Source organism: Ascaphus truei, chromosome 1 (assembly GCF_040206685.1).
Source record: "Ascaphus truei isolate aAscTru1 chromosome 1, aAscTru1.hap1, whole genome shotgun sequence".
NCBI lineage: Eukaryota > Metazoa > Chordata > Amphibia > Anura > Ascaphidae > Ascaphus > Ascaphus truei.
In genome coordinates this window covers 262,410,419-262,422,711 of record NC_134483.1, presented here as the reverse complement: position 1 = coordinate 262,422,711, position 12,293 = coordinate 262,410,419, and the positions used below count along the sequence as shown (strand labels likewise).

At 38.9% G+C, this 12,293-nt stretch overlaps 1 protein-coding gene across 23 annotated transcripts in view; it reads left to right on the top strand.

Moving 5' to 3' along the window:
* ADGRL3 (adhesion G protein-coupled receptor L3) overlaps positions 1 to 11,838 on the top strand; it is a 2,053,745-nt gene extending 2,041,907 nt beyond the window's left edge. For 15 of the 23 annotated variants that reach the window (XM_075603418.1, XM_075603394.1, XM_075603400.1 and 12 more), the window contains one exon: positions 10,303 to 11,838. In XM_075603418.1, the coding sequence (XP_075459533.1) occupies positions 10,303 to 11,102 (800 nt within the window). In that variant the 3' untranslated portion in view covers positions 11,103 to 11,838. Of the gene's footprint in view, positions 1 to 45; positions 747 to 10,302 lie in introns of those variants that run through there. The other 8 variants (XM_075603499.1, XM_075603509.1, XM_075603540.1 and 5 more) reach the window with 4 other exon arrangements.
* The last annotated feature ends 455 nt before the right edge of the window (positions 11,839 to 12,293 follow it).

Sequence of the window (12,293 nt, the reverse complement as noted above, 5' to 3'; positions counted from 1 at the left end):
TTCCATAACCAAGTCTGTTTTTGTTTCCAAATGTAATCTGTCTAGTCATCGTGTAAATCTTGAACGTTCCGCTGGGCACAAATGGATGTAAACTATACAGTACTCAACGACTTCAATTCTTGAACACATTTATGAATTCTAAGAAGATATTACAACTCCCCCATTACAAACTTGTGTATGACTTGTTTTTTTTTAATAACTAAAGTACAGTAGATCAAACTGTTTCCCAGGAACAATAAACAAATTCCATTTTATGTAGCCTATTTATTAAACTGATCATTGGAAAGAGATATATAGACCAATTTAGTAGGGTGCCCATTGACCTATATATCTCCAATTAAATAAACCTACAGTATGCTCATTTTTAGGAGGGTGACCATTGACATGTATACAGGTATTTCCAAACAGATTAATGTACAAGCAGGAGAAACCTGTGAAAAGAGATGTGCGAACCTGCCGAGATTTGCTTCTCTGCTGTTTTGATCAAACTTTCCAAAGAGTTAAAAAATACAGACACAATTTTCTATCACATTTTTGGCACCAAACGTTCTTAATGAAACGTATCACAATGTTCAAAAGTTGCTATTTAACTTTCTCTCTCTCTCTCTCTCTCTCTCTCTCTCTCTCTCTCCCTCTGTCCCTCTGTCCCTCTGTACCTCTGTCCCTCTGTCCCTCTGTCCCTCTGTCCCTCTCTCCCTCTCTCCCTCTCTCCCTCTCTCTCTCTCTCTCCCTCTGTCTCTCCCTCTCTCCCTCTCTCCCTCTCTCTCTCTCTCTCCCTCTGTCTCTCCCTCTCTCCCTCTCTCCCTCTCCCTCTTTCCCTCTCCCCCTCTCTCCCTCTCTCTCCCTCTCTCTCCCTCTCTCTCCCTCTCTCTCCCTCTCTCTCCCTCTCTCTCGCTCTCTCTCCCTCTCTCTCCCTCTCTCTCTCTCTCTCTCCAAAATGGCTACTCGTATTCAGAAAGCCTCGGTAACGGCCTGTACCGACGCAAAATTTTATCACCCACAGAAAATCGCCAATTGAGCGGCGATCTGCCGCTTATCGACCATTTTCAGAGGGATGAGAAACTCGCGCGATTCAGAGACCCGCGAGTCGGCTGTCGCGGCCCATCGCAGCCCCAAAAGGCGTTCTCCCCAAATCCAATACACCACAATTTTTTGGTAAATTGGTGGGGAGATTGCCTCGATGAGCTGCGATGTGGCGGAACTTAGAAAAAATCAGGCCCCTTTCCTGCCTCGGATTGATGCCAGGGGTCTCTGGAGCTGATAGCCATTAATAGCAGCTCCGGACCCCCCGGCATGCATCCGAGGCAGGAAACATGCATGTACAGACACTTCATTACCTTAGCGGCTAACCGCTAAGGCAATGAAGGTGTTAAACACCCGTGCCAGGCTTACTGTAAAAACATACAATACAATACTGTGGCTAGCGAGGGTGGGTGAAAGGGGAATTTGGCCCTTAGTGGCTGTTTAGGCCTTGCGGGGGAGTTGCGGGGGGGAGTTAACCCCTTCATTACCTTAGCGGTTAATACCGTTAAGGTAATAAAGGGGTTAACCCAACCGCTTGCCACCCGCAAGGTCTAAACACCCATCCTTAGGGCTAATACCCCCTTCACCCACCCGTGAGGCCTAAACACCCACCCCGGACTGACCATACCCAACCTGTACCCATTGAGTAGTATAGTGGTACATCATACCCATATAATAATAATATGGGCATGATAAGCCTCTATAGCACTCAATGGGCACCCTAATTACAACACATTAATACACAAGACACACAATAATAAAACTAACTAAACTCCAAAAAAACACACTTCACTAAATATAAACAGTAGCCAGCTAATCCAATCAATACAATCAATAGCAAAATCAACAATGAATTAATTAAACCATTAACCAATCAAAACAATTAATTCCGAAACCAACTCAAAATGAATAGTAACACTAACCAATCTAAACAATGAATTACTCCAACATTAATAAATGTAACCATTAAAAGACAAAGAAATAAATTAAAACAATCTCTGAAGTAACCATAAAACACATTAGCTAACATAATATAACATTAAGTACATGCGAACACCAATCGCAAACCTTTTATTCATTAAGCATGAACAAACAAACAATCACATCCACATAATAAACTGCAATGAAAAAAAGCAACAGCAATAACAAGCGAGAAATGCCCCCCAAATATTGTCATAATAATGTATTGATCTGTACCGTAAAGAGGTAAAGATTAATATATTATCAGTCAGTGTGCCTCCCCCAAAAAATCAAAAAACACATCCAAAGATTAAACCTGTAAAAAGAGACATTTACAAACATTGAATATATTACTTACCGTTAGAAGCGGTGGCCCTCCGACTCCCGGGGAAACAGGAAGCTCACGTACTTTGAAGGCCTCCAACAGCATCCGATGCCATCCGCCATGAAGATCCGGATCAGGTACCCCAATCTTCTTTTTTCTTTCTTTAATCACCTTCTTCTATCTTCATCTGTAACCATTTCTTGTTCTTCTTTATCTTCTTTCTTCATCTGTCAATCCAAAATACCCCATGTTAAATCCCAGCCGATGCTGTCTCGTCGGCTTCTTGGGCTCAAATGAGGCGTCACGGCCTTAAATAGGGCTTGTGACGTCACATTTAGCCTCAAAATGGTTAACAGCCACCTGATTGGCTGTTAAAACCATGTTCCGACTTTAATTTTTTTTTGCCATGACGTCACTTAAAGGGAATGATGCCAGCCAATCAGAATGGCTGTGCTTAATTTGCCTTTAAGATGACGTCACTAAATCCAAGATGGCCGGTGTCACAAGGTATTTCAGCCAATCAGAGTGTGGAATTGGTTCCCACGATCTGATTGGCTGAAATACCATGTGACGCCGGCTTCGTGACGTCATCTTAAAGGCAAATGAAGCACAGCCATTCTGATTGGCTGGCATCATTCACTTTAAGTGACGTCATGGCAAAAAAAAAAATTAAAGTCGGAACATGGTTTTAACAGCCAATAAGGTGGCTGTTAACCATTTTGAGGCTAAATGTGACGTCACAAGCCCTATTTAAGGCCGTGACGCCTCATTTGAGCCCAAGAAGCCGACGAGACAGCATCGGCTGGGATTTAACATGGGGTATTTTGGATTGACAGATGAAGAAAGAAGATAAAGAAGAACAAGAAATGGTTACAGATAAAGATAGAAGAAGGTGATTAAAGAAAGAAAAAAGAAGATTGGGGTACCTGATCCGGATCTTCATGGCGGATGGCATCGGATGCTGTTGGAGGCCTTCAAGGTACGTGAGCTTCCTGTTTCCCCGGGAGTCGGAGGGCCACGGCTTCTAATGGTAAGTAATATATTCAATGTTTGTAAATGTCTCTTTTTACAGGTTTAATCTTTGGATGTGTTTTTTGATTTTTTGGGGGAGGCACATTGACTGATAATATATGAATCTGTACCTCTTTAGGGTACAGATTAATACATTATTATGACAATATTTGGGGGGCATTTCTCGCTTGTTATTGCTGTTGTTTTTTTTCATTGCATTATTATGTGGATGTGATTGTTTGTTTGTTCATGCTTAATGTAATAAAAGGTTTGCGATTGTGTTCGCTTGTACTTAATGTTATATTATGTTAGTTAATATGTTTTATGGTTACTTCAGAGATTGTTTTAATTTATTTCTATGTCTTTTAATGGTTACATTCATTAATTTTGGAGTAATTCATTGTTTGGATTGGTTAGTGTTACTATTCATTTTGAGTTGTTTTAGGAATTAATTGGTTTAATTGGGTAATAGTTTAATTAATTCATTGTTGATGTTGTAATTGCTTCTATTGATTGGATTAGCTGGCTACTGTTTTTATTTAGTGAAGTGTGTTTTTTGGAGGTTTGTCTTGTGTATTAATGTATTGTAATTAGGGTGCCCATTGAGTGCTATAGAGGCTTATCAAGCCCATATTATTATTATATGGGTATGATGTACCACTATACTACTCAATGGGTATAGGGTGGGTATAGTCCGTCAGGGGTGGGTGCTTAGGCCTCCCGGGTTGGTATCGGGTCAGGGTGGGTTAACCCCTTAATAACTATAGTGGTTAGTAACCGCTAAAGTGATTAAGGCGTTAGGGGCCATTCGAATGTCTTTATTATGTATATATGCTTTCTTGCTACGGAGGACAGAGGGACCTGCTGTTGTGGTAAGTATAACTGTATTTATTTACTTTATTTTTGTATGCTAATGCAGTGATTAATAATGGGCAAATAATCTATTATCCATATCTGGATAATAGTTATTTTGCCCATTACTGTACTGTATGGGTTTGGGCAGAGGGGGGGGCGTGTATTGATGTTTATTAACATATTTATTGATATACTTTTCTTTAATAGTGTAGATGTGCAGGGGGTCTGTGGAGCTGAACCACATTGGTTTTATGTACAGGGACCCCCTGCTTCCCGAGATACAGGCACCTTTATGGGGTGCCGGTATCCCTCTGCATTGAAATGTCCCGCATCACGTGACCAGGACATTTCCTTGCATAGGAGATACCGGCACCCCACAAAGGTGCTTGTATCTCGGGAAGCAGGGGGTCCCCGGACATAAAACCAATGTGGTTCAGCTCCGGAGACCCCCTGCACCGCTACACTATTAAAGAAATGTATATTTATATAAATACATTTCGGGCAACATTTCCGCTGTGAGAGGCGGCTCTCTCAGAGCAGCTCTCTCTGCAGCAGAAATGAATCACCAGTTCAGGCCTTTTCAGAGGCTCGATGCTGTCGCAGGCAGCAACTCGCCCATTTTGGGAATTTTGCTATCACTGGTAATCGAGCCTTTCTGAATACCATGATAGCAACACCCAAAAAAACGGCATTTTAAATTCCCTGGAGATTTTTTTTATCAACCCTCTCTGAATAAGGCCCTTGCTCTCTCTCACGAAAACATTCGCTCAATCACACAAACAGACACTTTGTCTCCCTCTCTCTCACACATGCAGACACTATCACACACACACACACACACACACACACACACACACACACACACACACACACACACACACACACACACACACACACACACACACACACACACACACACACACACACACACACACACACACACACACACACACACACACACACACACACACACACAAAAACTCACAGACACACACACACAAAAACTCACAGACACTCTCTCTCACAGACACTCTCTAACACCCATACACTCTCTAACACCCATACACTCTCTAACACCCATACATTCTCTAACACCTATACACTCTCTCTCACACACAGACTCTCTCTGTCTCACACTATGTCTCTCTCTCACATGCTCTCCCTCACACTCTCTCCCACAGACCCTCTCCCACACTCTCCCACATTCTCCCACACTCTCACACACTCTCACACACTCTCACCCACTCTCACACACTCTCACACACTCTCACACACTCTCACACACTCTCACACACACTCTCACACACTCTCACACACTCTCACACACTCTTTAACAAACAGAAACTCTCTCACAAACATGGTAGCTCACACACTCTTTCACCCTCTCACACATACTGTTTCTCTCATACACACACTGTCTCTCTCACACAAACTCTATCACACACACACACACACACACACACACACACACACACACACACACACACACACACACACACACACACACACACACACACACACACACACGCTCACGCACCACGCAGACACTCTTTCACATACAAACAGGCACTCTCACTCTCTGTCTCTTATACAGAAACACTCACACACTCTCTTTGTCTCTCACACAGACACTCTCCCTCTCTCATACAGACACACTCACTCTGTCTCTCACACAGACTCTCTTTTTTCACACACACACACACACACACACACACAAACACACACACACCTCTCTCTTTCTCAGATACTCCCGCCCCTCAACCTGCCACAGTCTGTCTTGAGATCAGGGGAAGGCAGAGTACACAAGGACTCTAACTAGCACTGCCCTCAGCCCCTGTGTAGCCACTGCAGTTACATAACTTACATCATTTTACGATGCCCACCTCCCTTGAATTCTATGCTACATTCAAATAAAATCAGGACTCTGCATTATTATAATGGTGTGCTATTCAGATATAAGTTTTTAGTGACATTGACATTCATTGGGGTCATCTCTCTATCTCTATCTACAGTATTTAACTTAAACCAGCAATGATTACATGTATCACTTATTGTAAAATAACACCGCTATTAAGGATCGAAAGTGCATAGATATTTTAGTATATTATAAAACAGGATAACGTTGGCATTTATATAATAAACTACCAATAACTTTTTTAAATTAGGGAGATCAAAACTAAAATTAATTGATTGTGTGATAGTTCTAAAGACCAGACTGCAGAACAGCAGAGAGGTCCTGTCTGGAGGAGCAACTACTGATATCTGGCTGCTTACAGTACCTCTATGGTCGATACAGGTTCCTCTCTAGTCATTAGAACAGCTATGTTCAGGCTGCTGCTTACTCCCTGATATATCAAATAGAAAGGCATTATTGCTCTCATATTTATTGTGAAGCACATTTCGACTATTTTAATATTACATTTCAAAAATGAATTCCCAGATTTCTGCTCAGACTGTTCTGAAAGCAAGGAAATGTTGTCTAAATATATACTTTGGAGTAATCAATAAGATCAAAGTACATTAGTACAAAGTATTTTAAGCTCTGTCCACTGGTAACAGGACCAAAATGATATATTTATATCGCAAATTCCTATACATACTTCTCATGAGACTACAGTCTTTGATTTGAAAGAATGAGAATATGTTCCTCCCTCTTCATTGCTTCTAAATACTTCCCTAGTACATCCCTTTTCTGTCAGCATTCCTTTATTAAACCACCTCCATCCCATGCACACTCATTGGGATTTTCCCTTGATAGGGCCTCTATCATCTGGCCCTAAGTTTTCAATTAAGCAATTAAAACTCTTATCCTAAATAAACTTACAGGACTTCCATGTTGGTCTCTGGATGCTTTGCATCATGAATGTAGGCAAAAAGTATAGTTTGGTAATAATAAAAGGATTTTTGTTGTTCCATTAAAATTTCCAGGAGAATTACTAGTTATATGCATAATAATTTTGAATACAATGTGTATATCAGATGCTAAAGTAATTGTGATTTAACAGGTTTTGTAGTATCCTCTAACATCTATTCTTGCATGTTTAAGAGATTTAATGAATGGTGAAAGATTTTGTGACTTACTATACTTATCAACTCTTAATTAATTATAGTTTGTATTCCCAAAACCTCTAACATCTTATATAAGCTAATCTAAAAATGTACTACAGTACTTGTAAATATTCTCTTTTTGGTTTATGCATGCAACTCACAAACATCTGCAGTACAACAATGCTCGTAAGATTTTGTCAATTATCCTACTGTTTTAAATGAACTTTTGAAAGCATTAGGCATATGTTTACTGAGTAGTGTTATTCCATAAGACAATGTCAAGCCCATTGAAGTGAATGGGCCATAGGTATTTTTGTGGCATAGCACTACTTATTAAAAATGGCCCATAATATGAACAATACACTATGTATATTTTACGAATGATAAGTATTTTTTTTTAAACTTAAAATTCTGCATAATGGGTATAGGCCCATATTTACTATGAGTTGCTATTCCATAAAACACCTTCTGGTGCCAGAAGACAGACCATTTGTATGACTTGGCCATATGTTGTCTTTCCACTCCAAAGGTGTCTTATGATATGGTACGGCTTAGTACATATGCCCCATAATCTTTATATCTATATGTTTTTGGTAAACATTCAGGTGTGCCCCATGCTACTGGACTTAAAAATGTTCAGGAACACAAGCGTGGCATGTTGTAGCTACTTTTCTGCAACAAAGGACATAAAACAATGGCTGGCTGGCTGCAGTCAATCCCCTTTGATTGATTGATTATGTACTTCTTTACTTTCAAGAAATACATATTTAATGCTTTTTTTGTCTGTTTTAATTATTGTTTAATATACAAGCACAATCTCAACTTTGTTGCCAATTGGGTAGTATATCAATAAAATAGAAATATCTACATGTGGGGGAAATGCACTCATTGTATTGGTGTATTTAAAATTTTTATTTTTGTGCTTTTTTATTGGTGTAGGTGCGTTTGCATTGTTTAAAAAAATTACATTTATAACAGTTATGCTATACAGGCATACCCCGGTTTAAGGACACTCACTTTAAGTACACTCGCGAGTAAGTACATCTCGCTCAATAGGCAAACAGCAGCTCGCGCATGCGCCTGTCAGCACGCCCTGGACAGCAATACCGGCTCCCTACCTGTTCCGAAGCTGTGTGCAAGCGGGGAAACTATAGAGCCTGTTACCCATGCGTTATTTACATCAGTTATGCACGTATATGATGATTGCAGTACAGTACATGCATCGATAAGTGGGAAAAAGGCAGTGCTTCACTTTAAGTACATTTTCGCTTTACATACATGCTCCGGTCCCATTGCGTACGTTAATGCGGGGTATGCCTGTACAGAACTTTTAATTTAATTAAATATATTTTCTTTATTTAACATAGGCACATATTTTGTTTTCCATCATGCAAGTGAGTTGCAGTTGTGTTTAAAGTAAAAATGCACTTGTTTCCTTTTCCATTTAGAAAGTCAAAAAGCTGTATCATACATACAGTATATTTATTAAAAAATGACCCAAATAAATTGGCAACTGTGTTTGACATATGTTTTTGCTACTACCCATTATTTGTTGGGCTACATAATTGAGACCATGGTAACATGGGACACATCTGTTGAAATCATGTTAATTACATAATCATAAATTACATAAAGTATTACAATTGTATCTTCCAACAACATATAATACATTTTTACTCGAAAACCAGATAGGAGGCAAAAACAATATCAAATTGTAAGGCATAGATCATATGTTGAATCCATCAAGTAAAAAAAATATATAAAATCATCTCTGTGCTATGAAATCAAAACTTGGGGGGGGGGAGGGGCTAGTCATTAGACTATTATTGTCTTGAATGGTGATAGGGCCCAGATCGGCATTTTCACAATTTAATTAATAGCCCCTTAGAACAATAGAAAGTCACATAAAGGATTCTTTATAGGAGTCTCTTTAAAGGAAATAATCCGCTTGCAGCAGTGCGTGTAGGAGCCACTCCTCAAGAGTCTCCTATGAATGGAAAACTCCCAAGGGAGATTTCCAAAAGACAAAAAAGACAAAACACACACAAGCGCACCACAGATTAGTAAAATGTATATCCTAATATTTAATAAAAGTCACTATGACCACAAAAACCAAATAAGCACTTGATAAATTGCACAAAACAAAACAAAAACACATATGAAACATATACTGTGTTTGGTAAATCACACCCTGTGAATTCCAAACCAAAGCATAACTCCTGTGAAATACATATAACTAGTATCTATATAGATAAAATAGCATCCACGCAGGGTGCTCAATAACCTCTAAAAAAAATCCCAATTGACGGGAACGAAACTGATCACAAGAGGTGGCAGCAGGGGCTCAGTGTGGACGCAAAACTGTCTGGACACACGAACACACGGCAAATATTACCTCTCTGCAACCACTTCCTGAAATCCCGTTCCAGCCAAAGGGAGACTGTGCAGTACTGCCCTCAATTGGGCTTTTTTTTTTTAGAGGTTATTGAGCACCCTGCGTGGATGCTATTGTATCTATATAGATACTAGTTATATGTATTTCACTGGAGTTATGCTTTGGTTTGGTATTCACAGGGTGTGATTTACCAAACACAGTATATGTTTCATATGTGTCTTTGTTTTGTGCAATTTATCAAGTGATTCTTTGTATTTTGTGGTCATAGTGACCTTTATTAAATATTGGGATATACATTTTACTAATCTGTGGTGCACTTGTGTGTGTTTTGTCTTTTTTTCCCCTTAGAACAATATTCAGTAATTTTTCATATGAATAGATTATTTGTATATTCAGTAGATTACCCTTTTTATTCTTTGTACAAAAGTTGGTTTGATTTATTAATGGATTTTAGTACCAAATATATTTTAAAGCTAAAGGCCTCTATTTAATGTACTGAAGAAAATTGGAGCCATTTATTAGAATGAGGTTAAACCCTACTTCCTCATGTAAAATACACCTTAATAGCAAATTGAATAGGGGCTAAATGCTGCTGTGAAAATTAGTTATTAGTAATAGGTAAATAAAATGTGTTTTGTAATAACTCTAAAATTACATTCAGTTTTCATTGTGTAATGTTTTTCAGAGGGGCTTCTGAACAATGCCAGGGATACAAGTGTCATGGATACTCTACCACTGAATGGTAACCATGGCAACAGCTATAGCATTGCCAGCGGGGAATACCTGAGCGACTGTGTACAAATCATTGACCGTGGCTTTAACCACAATGAGACCGCCTTAGAGAAAAAGATTTTGAAGGAACTCACTTCTAATTATATACCTTCTTACATGAACAATCATGAACGCTCATGTGAGCAGAATAGGAACCTCATGAACAAACTAGTAAACAACATTAATAATATAAATGAGGATGATGCTATCGTTCTTGATGATGCAACTTCTTTTAGTCATGATGAGAGCCTGGGCCTAGGACTTATCCATGAGGAGTCTGATGCTCTTTTGCTGCCACCACGTGTCTACTTAACAGAGAACCACCAGCCTCACCACTTCACCATGAGACGAATTCCACAGGAAAACAGTGAGAGTTTTTTCCCCTTGCTAACCAATGAGCACACTGAAGATATACAATCACCCAAAAGGGATTCTCTCTACACCAGTATGCCTACATTAGCTGGCATGGCTGTCACAGAAAGCATTACCACTAGCACCCAAACTGATCCTCCGCCAGCCAAAACTAGTGACACTGATGATGTTTACTACAAAAGCATGCCAAACTTGGGCACAAAAAACCACGTACATCAGCTTCACTCTTACTACCAACTAGGTCGGGGCAGCAGTGATGGATTCATAGTTCCACCAAGCAAAGATGGAACTCCCCCTGAAGAAAACTCCAAAGGACCAGCTCACCTGGTTACTAGCCTATAGAAGATAAAGCAAAAAATGTATGGAATTCAAGCAGACAAACTCTTAAATCTGGTTTACTTCTCTGATTTAATATAAGCAGTGGTAATATTGTGCGTGCTCCTAAATCTTCATGCTGTTCTAAGAACTGTAAGACTTTTTTTAATTGGGATTTTTAGTCCTGCCTGAGGGAGAAGATACCTGTGTAATGCCCCCTTCTTCCTGTCCCTTGGCCCAAAAAGACTTCATTATGTTAATGAAAGGAATAAGAAAGTTAATGGCACTCTTTGTGGCCTTCTTTAAGTATACTGTTAAATCAACCCTGATGCTCTGTTTCTACACTGCAAGGACAATATTTAAAGGCCAATATGCTTTTAAAAAATTCTAGTAATACTGATGCATAAAGATCAGAGTGATGCAAACTTGCGAAACTGTTTACTATTAATCTGTATCCCATTGTGGCTTTTGGTCACTCATTTTAAACACAGTACGCTTAGCTGTGGAAATTTTAAGAAATGAAAAACCAACAAAAAAAATCTAATAAAATGAAGGGAATTTTAGAATCATATGCTAAATGCATATATTTATGTTTTGCTGTAATAACTGATTATACAAAAACAACAAACTAATGAAGATGAAAATTAAAACGTTTTATGTACTGTACAGATACTAGCATTGCACATATAGTATGCTTTTTGTTCCTCTGAAATCTGCGTCCCTGTTAATGTAGTGGATAAAAATACAAACTTTTTTTTCTGTTGTGCTGGTCTTACAAGTTTTGTCTACAAAGTAAGAACAAGGTCCTATTTTGCCATTTGCCTTCAAATTCCACAGGGCAAAACTATCACTTTATAATGTTTACCTTATTGTGACAAGAACACAAATGGTTTTCAACAAGATAACTTAAGAAGAAAAAGGCAAAGGGAGTAATTTGACAATGTTATATCTATTAATGATTTTATTTTATTCTATGGATTGGCAACAACACTTTGGCAGAGTAGATTAAGACACTCTTTTTTAGTGCACAGTTAATATATAAGGTTTTGTATTTTTAAATCCCTTATCAGGCACATTTCAAGAACAAATGTTTTACAGTTAGTCAAGATATACTGTAGAGCTGGACTTCTAAATGTGGTGACAATCTCATACAAATTATTGGTGTCCATGTCCATTTTGGTCCGGACACTATGCATAGCAGTGGTTACAAATGTGAAT